The following is a 16,869-nucleotide window of genomic DNA, read 5'->3' as shown; positions in this document are numbered from 1 at the left end:
GGGGGGGGGGGGGTTCACGTTCCTCGCCGCCACTGACGGCCGCCGCGTAGACTTCATCAAGGTGACATCACGCGTGGGAGCGTCCTGATGGTGTGGTTCTCGGGCGGCGTGGGTAGTGGTGTGGGGGGTGGGATGGCAGAGGATCCGGGATCTCTGCTCGTCTTTCTCTCTCGAAGGCAGTTGTTATTGTTGTTGTTGTTTACTGCTTGTTGTTGTTATTGTTGTTGTTATCGTGGTGGTATCTCGCTGGGGCCCGTGATGGTCATCTCAGCCTGGCTCTCGCTGTTGTAGACTTTTATTTTGTTTGCCCAGCGGTGTCCGGGGAGTTGTATAGAAAAATAATTTAATAATTTTGCCGGTGTGTGTGCCGAGTGGGGGGGGGGGGGGGGCGGGGGCCAGGGGGAGTCGGGGTGCGGGAGGGGCGGGGCCCGAGATCTGTGTCGGAGTCGGATTTTCCGCTAGCCGATCCAGCTCTGTGTGGGGGAGGGAGGGAGATGGGGGAGAGAGGGAGATTGGGGGAGGGAGGGAGGAAGATGGGGGAGGGAGGGAGATTGGGTGAGGGAGGGAGATTGGGGGAGGGAGGGAGATTGGGGGAAGCAGGAAGATGGAGGAGAGAGGGAGATGGGGGAGAAAGGGAGGGAGATTGGGGGAGGGAGGGAGATGGGGGGAGGGAGATGGGGGAGAGATGTAGATGTGGGAGAGAGGGAGATGGGGGAGGGAGGAAGGGAGGGAGGGAGGGTTGGGGGGGAGACACGGGGCCCATTACACTTATGACGTCACGCCAGCCGATGATGGATACGTTTACGTCACAATAAGTAAGCCACGTGGGTGAGCCACGTGCGGGTGAGCAGCTACCCGCGCTGCGCCTCACCTCCTCGAGTCGCTTAGCTGGTCAAGATGTGCTTGATGAAAGCTGCGGGCAAGATGAAGACAATTCAGAGCATAAGCATCGTCATAACCATCAGCATAATGATCACGATCATCATCATCAAGTCAATCACATCATCACGCATATCATCATCATCATCACGATGAGCACCAATGTTATCATCATCATCGTCAGCAGAGCGTGGTGCATGCTAGACGCACCCTCGTAGTTGATGTATCCGTCCGCGTTCTCGTGTCCTGCGAGAAGCGTCTCTACCTCCTCCTCAACCATCTTCTCACCTGCACACGAAACATCGTCATCGATAGAATCACCATTATCATTATCACCACATCGCCATCACCATCACCACCACGATCACGCACCGAGCGTAGCGAGCACGTGGCGCATCTCAGCACCGTTGGAATCGCCATCATCATCATCATTATCATCATCACCACATCGCTATCACCACCACCACGTTGGAATCACCATCATCATTATCATTACCACATTGCCATCACCACCACCACCACCACCACCACGATCACGCACAGAGCGTGGCCACCACGTGACGCAGCTTAGCACCGTTGGAATCACCACCATCATCATCATCACCACATCGCTATCACCACCACCACCACGTTGGAATCACCATCATCATTACCACATTGCCATCACCACCACCACGATCACGCACATAGCGTGGCCACCACGTGACGCAGCTTAGCACCGTTGGAATCACCACCACCATCATCATCATCATCACCACATCGCTATCATTACCACCACCACTACCACCACCACGTTGGAATCACCATCATCATCATCACCACATCACCATGACCACCACGATCACGTACCGAGCGTAGCGAGCACGTGGCGCAGCTCAGCGCCGAGCAGCAAGCCGTTGCCCTCCTTGTCGAAGACGCGCAGACCCTCCACGAAGTCCTCGAAGGTCCCCTTGTCTTTGGCGCTGGCCAGGGTCTGCAGGATGGGCAGGAACTGCTCGAAGTCCAGCGTGTTGTTGGCCAAATCTGGGGACCGCGGCGGGGGGGGGGGGTTAGCGAGTCAGGGAGTCCATCGCGCAGTCAATCGGTGACTCAGCGAGAGAGTTGCGGCCACTCAGTACGCGAGTTCACTCAATGTGGGCTGGGGTAGGTGTGGGCTGGGGGTAGGGGGTAGGTGTGGGTTGGGGGTAGGGGGTAGGTGTGGGTTGGGGGTAGGGGGTAGGTGTGGGCTGGGGGTAGGGGGTAGGTGTGGGTTGAGGGTAGGGGGTAGTTGTGGGCTGGGGGTAGGGGGTAGGTGTGGGTTGGGGGTAGGGGGTAGGTGTGGGTTGGGGGTAGGGGGTAGGTGTGGGCTGGGGGTAGGGGGTAGGTGTGGGTTGAGGGTAGGGGGTAGGTGTGGGCTGGGGGTAGGGGGCAGGTGTGGGTTGGGTCAGGGGGGGTAGGGGGGTAGGTGTGGGTTGGGTCAGGAAGGTAGGTGTGGTCTGGGGTAGGGGGGTAGGTGTGGGCTGGGGTAGGTGTGGGCTGGGGGTAGGGGGTAGGTGTGGGTTGGGTCAGGAAGGTAGGTGTGGTCTGGGGTGGGGGGGGTAGGTGTGGGCTGGGGTCGGTGTGGGTTGGGGGTAGGGGGTAGGTGTGGGTTGGGGGTAGGGGATAGGTGTGGGCTGGGGGTAGGGGGTAGGTGTTGGTTGAGGGTAGGGGGTAGGTGTGGGCTGGGGGTAGGGGGCAGGTGTGGGTTGGGTCAGGGGGGGTAGGGGGGTAGGTGTGGGTTGGGTCAGGAAGGTAGGTGTGGTCTGGGGTAGGGGGGTAGGTGTGGGCTGGGGTAGGTGTGGGCTGGGGGTAGGGGGTAGGTGTGGGTTGGGTCAGGAAGGTAGGTGTGGTCTGGGGTGGGGGGGGGTAGGTGTGGGCTGGGGTCGGTGTGGGCTGGGGGTAGGGGGGTAGGTGGGGTAGGTGTTGGTTGGGGTAGGGGGGTAGGTGTGGGTTGGGGTAGGTGTGGGTTGGGGGTAGGGGGTATGGGGGGTTAGGGTAGGGGGGGTAGGTGTGGGTTGAGGTGAGGGGGGGTAGGTGTTGGTTGGGGTAGGTGTGGGTAGGTGTGGGTTGAGGTAAGGGGGTAGATGTGGGTTGAGGTAAGGGGGAGGGGGTAGGTGTGGGTTGGGGTAGGGGGGTAGGTGTGGGTTGAGTTAAGGGGGAGGGGGTAGGTGTTGGTTGGGGTAAGGGGGGTAGGTGTGGGTTGGGGTAGGTGTGGGTTGAGGTAAGGGGGTAAGTGTGGGTTGGGGGTAGGGGGAGGAGGTAGGTGTGGGTTGGGGGGAGGGGGTAGGTGTGGGTTGGGGGTAGGGGGAGGGGGTATGAGGTACGCTCCGTACCTTCCGGCTTGGGGTTCCCCAGGAGTTTGCTGACCTCGGCGTTGGTAGGGTTCTGGCCCAGGGCGCGCATCACGTCACCGGCCTGGCTGAGCGTGATCTTGTTGTCTCCACGCCTGTCGAACAGGGTCCACGCCTCCTTGTACTCTGCGCGGGGGGGGGTGGGTGAAGGTGGGGGTGGGGGAGACAGTGAGAAGAGGGGAGATGGAGGATGGAGAGGAGGTGGGGGGGATGAGAGAGAGATGAGAGACGGGAGCGAGAGAGGGGTAGGAGATGGAGGATGGAGAGGAGGTGGGGGGGGATGAGAGAGAGAAACGGGAGCGAGAGAGGGGTAGGAGATGGAGGATGGAGAGGAAATGGAGCGAAGGAGGGAGGGGAGAGAGTTAAATGTGATGGACGAGACGGGGGAGAGAGACACGGAGAGAGAGAGAGAGACAGAATGGAGGAGAGAGGGCAGAGGAGTCAAAGTAGGAGATGTGGGAGAGAGGAGAGACACGGTGAGAGTTGGGGAAGAGTGTGGAGATGGGGAGGGAGTCAAGGACGGGGGGGTGGGGGGGGTGATGGAGAGATGGAGGGGAGATGGAGGAGAGCGGCAGAGGAGTTGGGGTGGAGAGGGAGAAGTGAGAGGACGCGACCGTGTTGCCTTGGTCGCGGTGTAGACAAAGCCAGCGGAGAGAGAGAGAGAGAGACAATCAAGAAGCGAATACGAAAAAAGGGGAATAGCGCCCGGCCTACCCCACAGCCAAGACTAACAATTGCCCCTAACGAAGCCCCTAACAATCACGAACACTGTATATCCCCCGCGTAGCCCACGCAGCCAGTTGAAGTGAAGTGCTGTTCGCGAGGCCAATTGCTGGCCGCTGATGTGCTCACACGCGGTTAACCGGGTGCTCGTTAACGTCCGAGTCGGAACTACGTTGGGCTCAGGGTCGGTTCGCGTGTGCGCCACGGGGACTCTGGTGGCTGGGTTCGGATCGCAGAGCTCTCTCAACGCCGCTGCCCGCTCCGACTGACGCGCAGCGCAAACTGTGAGATCACAGGCCACGATCTAATTCCACTGCTGGATGGAGGCCTCCATCAATCGTTGCCGATGGCCTCGCGACGCAACGCACCCCCCCCGCCCCGCCCCTAGACAACCTCCTGGGACGCGATCACTCCCTTGGCTGTCGCTCCGTCCAGAGTCTCGCTCAGCTGCACCCCTCCGTTCGTTTTTCTTAAGCCTCGACGTCGCGTCGCAGAGGCGTCACAATGTCCAAGCAACTTCGCTCTCTCTCTCTCTCCCTCTCTGTATGTCGACTCGAGGTTGCTAGCGACTCGCTCAGACCTCGCCGCTCTATGCCCCGTGCGGGGAGACCCTCGTGTCTCAACGGAGGCTTCTCTGTCCTACGGAGACTGCGCGGAGTGAACCGCTCATGCACAGCGGGGGGTTTGGGGTCGAGAGGGGGGGGGGTGGGGGCGAGCGGGGGGGGGGATAGTGGGGGGGAGGGGGTAGTAGGGGGGGATAGTAGGGGGGGGGCGGACCCACTTACCTTCCAATTGATCTTTGGAGAACTCGATCTGAAAGAGATCATGGTACACAGGGATGGATGAACGCGCGCCGGAGTGTGCTACTCAGACCCCTCCGCCGCGTGCCTCTCGACGAGCAAGTGGGGGGCCCGAGAAAATTGGGGGGGGGACGCTGGGCCCCGTCATAGCAATGTGGAATTTCCGCCAATGTCTCAAGGACTCGGGCCCATTGAAATTATGTTTGGAATTGTTATTGGGTTTTCCCAATACCCCTCGCCCCTCCCAGGGATGGGGGGGGGGGTGACCCCAGGGCTTGGCGAGAGGCAGGCGGAGGCCACGGGGAACACGACACGAGGAGGGGCAGGGGGGTAGGGGGGGGGGAAGGTCGCCACTCACCATCAATCTGGTCCGCGGTGAACGACTGTGGGAGCGAGCGGAGAAGTAGTACAGAGAGCACAGACAGAGCCGCACAGACACAGCGCCACCGTTACTGTCAACGCATCGTTCCTGAGCGGCGCTCACAGGGAGCCAAAGCCGCTGAAATCGAATTTGTGTGTGTGTTTTAAAAAAAAAATAAAGTTTCAAAGTAAAAACAACAAAAAAATGCTAAAGAAAATTCAAATTGTAAAAAAAAAAAGTGGGGATAAAATCACTCCCCAACCCCCCCCCCCCTCCCAAAAAAAAATTAACCACTCGAGAGGAAGAAAAATGTCCGCTGCGACGGAGCAGGCACCCACCATGGTCTCGGTTCTTCTTGACTGCCCCTGGCTCTCGGCTCCGGCCTGATCCCTCTCTGCTGCTCAGAGTGCCACGCTCGACTGCTGCCACCAGCGCGAAGCGCGCGCCTCTTATAGGGGCGACGCGAGGAGCTCCAGGGAACAGGTGGGGGGCCCTCGGGTGAGAGGCGGAGACGGAGGGGGGGGGGAGTGCGCAAGGGACCCTCCCACTTCTACTGCTCCCACCGGGCGGTGGCGGGGTGGGGGGGCAGGAGCAGGGTGGCATCTACGTGGAAGAAACTTGATCCCTTGAGGCTTTACTTGGGCCTCTGCGTCCGCGCGAGACATTTTTAGTCTCCCGGGGGTCAGCAGAATCCGATAAGGCGCTGCGCTTGAGGGAAGGGCCACGGGAACGGGGTTCATCTCCAAACGCGGCGCTGCCACGAGCCAACGGTGGAAATTCCACGTGCTTATGGCGGAGCATGTTAATCACCCGCAGAGCAACTCCGCAAATGGTGCTGGTTCATTCCGTTCGGGTCCGCTCCGCTTCGGGCGTGGCGAGCGACGCTCACGATGATCGCGTCTGTGCGATGATTGCCTTGGTGTCGATAGTGAGGAGACGGCCACCCCTCCCACCAGGGCCGTGGGGTTCAGGAGCCCTCCGGCCGTGAACTGCGCGCGGCGACGCGAGCTGCGAAGTTCAAAGTAGCGGCCACTTCCAGAGGCGGGCGGCACAGACCCACGACTCGGAGTCACGCACGCCGAGACTCGCGCCACGAGACCCCGCGCCACGAGATCCCCGCACGCGGAGCCTCGCACGTGGAGACTCGCACCACGAGACTTGCACGCGATGCCTCACAAGCGGAGACTCACACCACGAGCCTCGCACGCGGAGCCTCGCACGTCGAGACTCACACCACGAGACTAACACCACGAGCCTCACGCCACGAGTCTCACACCACGAGCCTCACACGTCGAGACTCGCACCACGAGCCTCATACCACGAGACTCGCACGCGGAATCTAGCACGCGGTGCCTCACACCACGAGTCTCACACCCCGCGAGACTCACACCACGAGTCACACCCCACGAGGCTCACACCACGAGGCTCACACACCACGAGCCTCACACCACGAGGCTCACACCCCACGAGACTCACACCATGAGGCTCACGCCACGAGACTCACACCACGAGACTCACACCACGAGGCTCACACCACGAGGCTCACACCACGAGGCTCACATCACGAGACTCACACCACGAGACTCACACCACAAGTCTCACACCCCACGAGTCTCACACCACGAGGCTCACACCACGAGTCTCACACCCCACGAGTCTCACACCACGAGGCTCACACCACGAGTCTCACACCCCACGAGTCTCACACCACGACGCTCACACCACGAGTCTCACACCCCACGAGTCTCACACCACGAGGCTCACACCACGAGGCTCACACCACGAGGCTCACACCCCACGAGTCTCACACCACGAGACTCACACCACGAGGCTCACACACCGCGAGGCTCACACACCACGAGACTCACACGCTGTGACCGGCAAGCCGTGTCCGCGATATCGGAACAGGTGGCTCCTGGCCTATCTCGTGTGTGCGTTGCAATCCGCGTATCCGCAATACGGCAACGAGGACATTGGTCAAATATCTCAACGTAGCAGGACCCTCCTGCAAATGAGTCTTGAGACTCGCTGTGGCTAAAATGCATTATCTGTGCTGTCATTTCAGTGTGCATGGACCGCAGGAGGGCCACGTGACATGGCGTGCGCTCCACGAGCATTGTGCTCCGTTATGTGTCAGTCCGTAGCGGATGAATGCCTCCACGCGGTGTCGGCGAAGGGTGATCGTTTGACCATACTTCACCGCTCTGGTCGGGGCGGGTTGACGCAGCATCGCTTGCGAGGATCGAACGGCCAGTTCAAACTAAAATCTCATTTTCATAGCGTGTCGTGCCAGCGAGGGTATCTGCGTAGAGATGGGCCGGTCTACGGAATCGTCTGACTGCGGCGTCCGTCAAATGGCGTCTCGTGCGTTATCCTTGGAAACTTTCTCCCACGGAGTGACCGCGATGTGTGTAGAGGAGAGTTGGTGGGGGGGGGGGGGGGGTGTAGTGGGGGGAGATCGATGGGGGGGGGGGGGGGCGAGAGGTCGCGCTCGAGTCGGGTTTCTGGCGCGAAGCGTCGCGTACCCATGTAAGGAAGCGTCGCCTCGAATCTCAGAGCGAGGAACTTCAGCTGTGAGCCCGAATTAGGGGGGGGGCACTTATTGTGGCACTGGATGCCTGCGAAAGAGTCGATTCCCCCCCCTCCTCCTCCCTGAACACCCCCCCCCACCCCCCCCTTCTTTCAGCCCAATCTCGTAGCCTCCCCACGATGCCCTCTCCTGGGGTTGCAGCGTCGAGTTCACAGCCACATCCCCGCAAGACCCTCGCCCCCTGCACGCGCTGGCGCCTGTAGGTGGCAGGATAGGAAGTCGGTGCCTCGCCCGTCTAAGCGAGGGGATTGGTGGAGCGCGGTGCGGTCGCTCGCATTGTGGGGGGTTTTCCTCTGTGCTGCCGCGGTGTTCGTCCACGTGGAGCAAAATAAAAAGCTCGCCACAGCTCACCAACGCCGATAGTGCAAGCAAACTCACCACCGCACCGCGAGGCTCATGGCAGGGCCCCGGGCTCCCTTGCGAGACTGGCTTTCTCAGCTTGCTCGTGAGCAGCGTTGCCGCTCGAGAAACCCCGAGAAATCCCGAGAAACCCCGAGAAACCCCGAGAAATCCCGAGAAATCCCGAGAAACCCCGAGACACCCCGAGAAACCCCGGCACGCGTACAAGGACGAGCGCTCAGAAAGCCGTACAAAGCGGTCACAGTCCCGCTTGCAGCACTGCCACCTGCCGGCCACCGCGGGGCCTACAGCAGCGCCGAGGAGTCCCGTAGCAGGTGTCCGATCTCTGCGTGATCCACCTACCCCCCCCCCCCCACCCCGAGAAAACGCTCGACTACACGAACCGCCGAACCCGCGTGCACCCACCAGGTAAAGGTGCAGCCCTGCAATGTCTCTATTCACGCTACTGTTTGCGGGAAGGGCCTACCACTTGAGAGAGCTCTGGAGAGCCCCCCCCCCTCCCCCACCATGAGAGAGGGTATTTGGCCTACTCTTCCCTGCTGTTCAGAGGGGTGGTGGGGGGCACTGGATTTTAGAACATTGCACCACCGTGGTTCAATTGCCGCGCTGGGAGATCGAATGGGCGACCGGCGCCGGGGTCCCTCTCGCCAACGGGACTCTCACCGCCACTCGTGACTTGCCCCAGCGTTGCCGAGCAGTTGCACCGCGGTGCCCCGCAAGAGGTAACGGCGCCGAGTCGCCTGCAGTTCCACAGGGGGACGGCGTTTTAAAAAAAATAAAATGTTTTGATTTTGCGCGAAATCCTTGGGTGACCTCGCGTCAACCTCTGGCCCACCACCACCACCACGCGCGCGGCCACGAACCACCCCCCCAAAAAAAGACGTCGACCACGTTGTCCACGTGAAACAACAACAACAACAACAACGATGTATCAAATTTGTTTGACCAGGTGAGGGGCCCTCTGAGCCGTGTAGCTCTCATTTCAGAAGCCACCTGGCCATCACGAATGATAGCTCAACGGCGTGGCGGCTCACCTTGTGGGCGTTTATAGCGGCTAAATTCTCGCATCTTTCTAAATGTGTGTGAAGGGGGTGGGGGGTGGAAACCGGAGGACTCGGAGAAAATTCCACGCAAGCTCCAAATATACAGCAGCGGCAGCAGGCGCCAGGGTCGGTTTCGAACCCCACGACCTCCTGCATACCAGGCGAGGTCGTTAACATCTCGCTCCCCCTGCGGTCTCCATTCCTTTAAAGGATGAATTGGACCGAGATCCACTCCGCCTCTGAGCAGTCAATTGAACGGACTTGCAAATCTAAAATTGGCGTCTTTAATCTGCAGGATATTAATCCTCAGGAAATAATAATGATGATGATGATGATAAGAAGAAGAAGGAGGCCGCGCAACTGAGCCAGCTTCTGTTGGTGATGGGTGCGGTGGGTTGGGGGGGGGCGCACGATCACCCCCCCTCCCGAGCTTTGGGTGGAGTAGGGGGTGGTTGGATTTTTTGCACGGGTGTTTTTTTTTGGTTGTTGAATTATTCCTCTTGCATTCGTATCAGCCCCACCCCTCCCCTCTAAAAAAAAAAGTGCCGCATTTGTAAAATCACCACCCCCACCCCCCCCCCCCCAAGATTTCTAGGTCGATCGGGATTCCCCCGGACATAACCGCGGCTTCCCTGCTGCCTCGGAAACTTGGCAGGACCCTCCTGAAAAAAAAGCGCCCTGAGACTAACGGTGATGCTACCCCGGGGTCAACAAAACGCAATAAATAATACCGCCACTACTAATTATTACTGTTGCGTTAATGTTTCTCAAAAACTAAATTCGAGAAGCGCGTTACCCCTTCCTCACCTGTGACTACACGACGTTCACAGTGCCGCGCGTTGCTGCCCGCCCGACGTTTCGGTCCTCGGGGCAACTGCAGCTGCAGAACGCTTCAAGTGCCCGAAGCACCACAGATTTGCACAGACGGCGACGTGAAAAATCCTCGCCGTGCAAAAAAAAAAAAGTCGCACGATCTTGTTGAATCAGCACCGCCACGTGGAGAACATTCCCTCGGAACATCCGAATCCAACGCGTTTCGGAATCGCCCCACCGAAACGCCGCCGCTCCTCGCTTGGCCGCGGGGGGCGAAGCCGTCCCTGCAAAGGGGAAGATGTCCGAGCCTCTGGCCCCTCGGTCTCGCCGCTGAGCGCTCGCACGCGCACCCCGCATCGTGCGGTGGACCGAGTAGCTCGCCCCGTTCCCCCCCCCCCCCACCACCACCGCCTGCCAGCGGAGGGTGACGCTCTCCGCGAGAGGAGTTGTGGGAAGCTGGCTGGCGAGCGATGGCTCTCGTTATCACAACAACTCAAAAACGGGGGCCCTGCTCTGTTCGCCCAACACGTGAGGCGGCCAGCAACAAACGGCGCCGTCAGAGTTGGTGGGGGGTGTGATATGTGTAAGAGTAACGCGTTTCTTGAATGGGAGCGAGATTATTATTATTCTGAGAGCTTGGCTAATGGAGACGGTGATGGGGGAGGGGGGGAGTTCTAAAGTGGAGCAGTGAGAGGAAAGAGGCTGACAATGGGTGAGTGAGTGACAGGGTGAGTGAGTGACAGGGTGAGTGACAGAGTGAGTGAGTGACAGAGAGAGTGAGTGAGTGGGTAAGTGACAGGGTGAGTAAGTGGGTGACTGGGTGAGCGAGTGAGTGAGTGACAGGGTGAGTGAGTGAGTGACAGAGTGAGTGAGTGGGTGAGTGACAGGGAGGGTGAGTGAGTGACAGGGTGAGTGAGTGAGTGGGTGCCAGGGTGAGTGAGTGACAGGGTGAATGAGTGAATGAGTGACAGGGTGAGTGAGTGAGTGAGTGATTGACAGGGTGTGTGAGTGAGTGGGTGCCAGGGTGAGTGAGTGACAGGGTGAATGAGTGAATGAGTGACAGGGTGAGTGAGTGAGTGAGTGATTGACAGGGTGTGTGAGTGAGTGGGTGACAGGTTGAGTGAGTAAGTGAGTGACAGGGTGGGTGAGTAACGGGGTGAGTGAGTGAGTGGGTGAGTGAGACGGTGGGCGACTTTATTGGCGTGACCCGCGAGCAGGGTAGGATGGGACAAGGCGATGTGCGATTCCGGCGACAGAAGCATCCCAACTTGGAAGAAGACAAAGATGGACCTCAGCGATAAATCGCAAGACTCTGCGAGGAGTCGACGACGTTGGCGAACGGGAGGTCAGCGGCTACGGGGCCGTGCGTGGCCTCAGCCACGGCCGACGAGAAACCCGACTCGGACGCCAGGCGGCGCGCGTCGCTCTGAGAGAGAGAGAGAACCGCGCCGTGGTGACACCCGGCAGCCTGGACAAGGCGGCGCTTTCGAAGGGGTGTCGAGTCGCGGGTACTGCAAGGAGCGCGCGGTGGAGATGACGAACTAGGAGTGGGCAGGCAGGGGGTGGGGGCGGGGGGATAGGGCACGCGGCGCGTGTCGTCGCTGACGCCCTGGGACGTCCAGGCAGACGTCTGAGACATCCCACCTCAAAGGGACTTTCCGGTTGAGATATTTCAACGTAAGCGGTCGTCCTCAGGCGGAAGAAATGATCCAGCTCCAGTTCCACTGCTGTAGCAGCTGCGCTCGAAACGTCGTGATGTATAATTTTTGTTTGTTTTATTTTTACTTTTTCTACCTACCTGATGACTTTACCGAAAGAACCAAAGAGCATGGATTGCTGCAGTCACGAAAGCTTTAAATCAAGATTGAGATATTTCAACTTAACGGAAACAAAAAGTTAACTTTCAAAAAAAAAAACATTGCCAGCTCGTGAAAAGAAGCCTCGCCTTTAATTAGGTCGGAGTCGAGACGCTTCTGCGAAACGGCCGCGACAAACACCGGCGTGGACGACGACGCAGCTCGATAATTTGCCACGGGGGCGACAGGTTGACATCCCCACCCCCCCCCGCCCCCCCGGGGGTGTCCAGGTGACACGGTCGCGGTTCGACCCGACTCAGCAGCTGAGTGGCGAGTGCTGCACCCTCGTGCCAGCGTGTCACACGGCGCTTGGGTCCGGGTGACGACCCCGGCGGCTGCTGTCGACTTGGGGAGGAAGTCGCGACACAGCCGGGCGGGGTGACGCGGCAAAGCCACACGCTAAGCTCGCAGCTTCATTGTTGAGAGAGAGAGGACAAATCAAATGGGGCAAAGCATCACTTGGGAATGATGGAAGGACTTTAAAAGGAATAGCGGAGCCACCAGGAATGAAGGAGCACCAGGAAGACAGCCTGAACCACGAGGATTGATGGACCTCCAGTTATGAAGAACCACCAGAAATAAAGAGCCACCATGATTGATGGACTTCCAGTTCTGAATGACCACTAGGAATGAAGGACCACCAGTAATGAAGAACCTCCAGTTATCAAGGACCTCCAGTTCTGAAGGACCACCAGAAATGAAGAACCTCCAGTTATCAAGGACCTCCAATTATCAAGGATCTCCAATTCTGAAGGACCACCAGAAATGAAGAACCTCCAGTTATCAAGGACCTCCAGTTATGAAGGACCTCCAGTTCTGAAGGACCACCAGGAATGAAGAACCTCCAGTTATCAAGGACCTCCAGTTATCAAGGACCTCCAATTCTGAAGGACCACCAGAAATGAAGAACCTCCAGTTATCAAGGACCTCCAGTTATCAAGGACCTCCAGTTCTGAAGGACCTCCAGGAACGAAGAGCCTCCGGGAATTCGGGACATCTGGGAAACAAGTACCACCAGGAAGAGTTCTTGGAAAACAAAGAACCTTCTAAACGTTGAAGGATCCACCGACAAGGGTGAAGGACCAAGCAGGGAAAGCGATGGATCTTCTGGACGATAGAGGGCCCATCCAATCGGAAAGTTCGACGGACTGCCCAGACCGGCGCTGGGCCCTCTAGGCAAGGTGAAGGACCACCGTGAGGGTCAAGCGAAGGACCCGTCAGGTGAACGCGAGGCCTGCCACGGGCCTCGAGGAGCCGATGTTCAACTCGGGAACTCGTGACCTAAGCGGAGACCGCCGACCATTGTACGGGGTTGGGGTGGGGGGGGTCACCGCGTGGGCTGGGTTGAGGGGGTCACGGTCAAGGTCACGTGGTTGTACGGAGGGCGAGAGAGATAGAGAGAAAGAGGGGAGATGGGGGCGGGAGGGGGGGGGGGTTGAGTGATGATTTGTTTTTACCTCTTAACTTCTCCATTAATTCATTAGTTAGCGCCGCGACAGAGCACGGGTCGGTCACACACTCGTGTCGTATGCGTTGACAGCTAAACAGGGCTCTCTCACACTTCTCCACAACCACAACAGCGTCACAGGAACAGATCGAGGACAAACTCTACAAATCCCGGTCCGCACTTTTAGCGATTTGCAGCGCGACGCTAGCGCGCTGCTGCAGCTGTAGCAGCAGCAACAGCAGCAGCTCGGATAAGTTCGACACCGCGTCCGCGTCGCGTGTGATTCGCGTGACGCGAATCAATCAGCGACGTGAGCTTAGGCTCACGTCGCTTCTTCGATCATTGCATGCCGCAACGGTCCGGTAAATCGGCGCCTGCCGCGGGGATTACTTTGACACGCCACATTCATCTCGTCTCGTTTACTGTGAACTTGTTCCGTGGGTCATAGGATTATAGGGGGAAAATGGCATTACTATGACGGACATGCGCACCTTGTACTCTCGTGGTAGTGCCTTACGCCGGTGTCGGGAGTCAATGTCTGAATCTGGACCGGCTCTGAAATCGCTTCGCGCGACCAGGGATTTATAATAACAACAGCACCAACAGTCACAGCAGCAATAGCAGCATGCACGAGCCATTGCCACGTGTCCGTACAGCAAGCACACCGCGCATCACGTGTCCGTACAGCATGCACACCTGTGTCACGTGTCCGTACAGCATGCACACCGCGCATCACGTGTCAGTACAGCATGCACACCTGTGTCACGTGTCCGTACAGCATGCACACCTGTGTCACGTGTCCGTACAGCATGCACACCTGTGTCACGTGTCCGTACAGCATGCACACCTGTGTCACGTGTCCGTACAGCAAGCACACCGCGCATCACGTGTCCGTACAGCATGCACACCTGTGTCACGTGTCCGTACAGCATGCACACCTGTGTCACGTGTCCGTACAGCATGCACACCTGTGTCACGTGTCCGTACAGCATGCACACCTGTGTCACGGGTCCGTACAGCATGCACACCTGTGTCACGTGTCCGTACAGCATGCACACCGCGCATCACGTGTCCGTACAGCATGCACACCTGTGTCACGTGTCCGTACAGCAAGCACACCTCGCATCACGTGTCCGTACAGCATGCACACCTGTGTCACGTGTCCGTACAGCATGCACACCGCGCATCACGTGTCCGTACAGCATGCACACCTGTGTCACGTGTCCGTACAGCAAGCACACCGCGCATCACGTGTCCGTACAGCATGCACACCTGTGTCACGTGCATGCCCCTAGCTCACGCCTGGCGTCCGATTGTCTCAACGACGTCACTGACCCTGGCCGGTGGCTCTCCCAACTCTTTGTACCCTGACGCTAACCCCATCACGTGACCGTGCTCCGTGTGCGGATTTGGAGTAAGAGCAGAGCAGCGGGTCACCCCCTCCCCACATCACTACCCCTCCGCCCTCCTCCCCAACACCCACCACCCCCTCTGCTACCCTCGGTATAAAGGGGAAGGACCCCCTTCCATTACCCAGACCCCGCTCGAGTGAAAGGTGTTCCCTGCACACAGGCGCCCCGTTCACTCGTGGCGAGTCTGTGTTGTAACCGCGCGTTCGTCTAATTTCACGCGTAACCCCCCCCCCCCTCTCCGCCTCCACCCCCCCCCCCAACAAAATTGGAGAGGTTAATTGCTGGCGAATCGTCACGTCACTCGAACTGTGGGGGGTTTTAACTCTACTCATCGGCTGTGCCGTTTAGGCGGCGGGTTTTCACGACGCATTAATGTCCAACGCGATCTCGCCGAAACTGAAATTCTCTATTGTGGATAATGTCGGTCGCGAAGAGGCTACGTGTTAAACCAATGAATCTCAGCCGAGGCAAAGCTGCAAGGCTATCACGGGGGAACGCAGAGTGGTTCCACGGGTTTTCACCGCCGCTGGAGCTCATCGGCGAGCTAAGCCCCCTCCTACAGGCTGCCAAGGCGGAGCGAGGGAGTCTGCGAGACGCGGAGACAGCCACGCTGCCTCTTTTTGCGTGTGAAGGGAATTTACAGAGCCGACTTGCGCGGCTACTACCGTGGAGGTGTCGTCCATTGGTCTGGAGGCAGCGGGTAGGGCGCCCAAAGTTCGTGAGCCGTGGGGCGGCCGTCTCTGAAGTTTTCGTCCCACTGAACTCCCTCTCCAAAGACCCCCCCCCCCTCCCCCCGTCTCTCCACGCCGCCAAATCTCTCCGCATTGAGCGAAATCCTCTCGTGCGCGTGCGTCCGCGTGTCCGTCTCTCTCTCTCTCTCACTACGTGTCCGTCTCTCTGTCCGCGCGTCCGTCCGCACGCCTCTCTTGGCGTGGCGCTGTCATTCCGCGCGACCGTCTGTCGCCACGCGCAATTGATGTTTCGTTCGGCCCACGTGGTGAGCGGCACAACAACAAATCTGCTTGTCGTCGTCGTTGCAATCGTATGTAACGTGGATCTGCGCGTTGCGTGAGTTCCGAGCTCTCCTAGCCGCTCGTGCGGGGCAAGCCCCTCCACCCTGACTGTTCGTCGTTTCGTCAAAGAACACCCCGGTCTCAACGTGCACCCTCTGCCTACGCGTCCTGCCACCAGCCCGGGTACACGTCCTCCCCCCCCACCCCCCCGTCCTCCCCCTGTCCATCTGCTTATTCGCTCCGCAAATTTGCCTCCTCGGTGAGTTTATCCCTCGGCTCGTGTGTAGCTCATCACGCACGTCGTTTCGTCCGTCTGCCCATCGGCCTGTCGGTCGTCTCGTGCATCCCTTGCGTCAATAGTGCCGTCCCCCCCCGCTCTCCCCGTCCATCCAATCCATTCGCCCGTCTGCCCATCGTTCCGTCGATTCCATCTGCGAGTCTCTGCGTCCGTCCGTCCGTCCTCTCTCCACCCGCCACAACCTCCTCCGCGTGAATCTTTCAGCCCCCCCCCCCTTTCTCGACCCCCCCCCATCTTCCTCCCTTCCATCCTAAGAACCAGACCCCCCCCCCCCTCCTCCTCCTCCTCCCCTCTAACCCTCACCACCACCCCCTCCCCCACCGCCGCCTCTCCAACCTAACCATCGGTACCTTCACGGAGGAGAGATCGAGCTTGGGCGGGGGTGGTGCAGGCGCGGGCTCCGGGGCCGGTGCCGGAGCGGCGGCGGCTGGGGCCGCCGCCTTGGCCGCGGGTTTGGCCGCCTCGGGCTTTTTCACGTCCTTCTTGGGTGCCATGGCCTCTGACGCTTCTCTCAAATCAACTCCTGCGGCGCGACGAGCGAGACGCGGTCAGGGCGACGACGAGGAGGTTAGAGGGCGGGTAAGGGGGTGGGGGAAGAGTCCACGGAGGGAGGGACGAACGCGCGGTAGCGGTAGCAGCAGCAGCACGAAACCAACCGAATCCACCCTGGCCCTTTGCGAGCCGCTCACCTGCGTTTTATAGGTTCGACCAGGGAGGCGCCGGGAATCTCGCGTCTCTATTGGACGGCGCTTGCTAAGGGGATCATAATGTGGGGCTAAATATGGCGAGGACTTGGGGGGGGGGGAGGGGATCGGGGGGGGGGTCTGTGTGGTGGTGGTGATGGAGGGGGTGGGGTGGAAGGATGTGCGGTGGATGGTGCTGGATGTGTGGGGAGGGGAGTTGCT

General features: G+C 59.4%; 1 protein-coding gene across 2 annotated transcripts; it reads right to left on the bottom strand.

Moving 5' to 3' along the window:
• Positions 1-206: 206 nt before the first annotated feature.
• On the bottom strand, positions 207-16,625 carry LOC116954743 (myosin light chain 3, skeletal muscle isoform-like). 2 transcript variants are annotated; one of them, XM_032975513.2, is made up of 7 exons: positions 16,315-16,625; positions 4,757-4,784; positions 3,231-3,374; positions 1,729-1,902; positions 1,090-1,167; positions 872-913; positions 207-473 (listed from the first exon to the last, which is right to left on the bottom strand). In XM_032975513.2, exons 1-6 carry the CDS (start codon positions 16,456-16,458, stop codon positions 885-887), a joined length of 597 nt encoding a protein of 198 aa, XP_032831404.1. In that variant the 5' UTR covers positions 16,459-16,625; the 3' UTR covers positions 207-473; positions 872-884. The 2 variants fall into 2 exon arrangements, with proteins under 2 accessions (XP_032831404.1, XP_032831405.1); XM_032975514.2 differs by lacking the exons at positions 4,757-4,784; positions 16,315-16,625 and adding exons at positions 5,130-5,154; positions 5,471-5,604.
• Positions 16,626-16,869: the final 244 nt, after the last annotated feature.

This window comes from Petromyzon marinus, chromosome 56 (assembly GCF_048934315.1).
Source record: "Petromyzon marinus isolate PM22_M1 ecotype Great Lakes invasive population chromosome 56, UKy_Petmar_22M1.pri1.0, whole genome shotgun sequence".
Classification (NCBI taxonomy): Eukaryota; Metazoa; Chordata; class Hyperoartia; order Petromyzontiformes; family Petromyzontidae; genus Petromyzon; species Petromyzon marinus.
This window is presented reverse-complemented; position numbering and strand designations above follow the sequence as displayed.

Bases quoted from the DNA above. Each gene is read 5' to 3' on its own strand.
- LOC116954743 (XM_032975513.2), bottom strand. From the start codon at position 16,458: ATGGCACCCAAGAAGGACGTGAAAAAGCCCGAGGCGGCCAAACCCGCG. The intron at 4,785-16,314 runs GTACCGATGGTT...GATCTCTTTCAG, and splicing joins TCGATCTCTCCTCCGTGAAG to ATCGAGTTCTCCAAAGATCA. The intron at 914-1,089 runs GTGCGTCTAGCA...TCTTGCCCGCAG, and splicing joins CGGATACATCAACTACGAGG to CTTTCATCAAGCACATCTTG.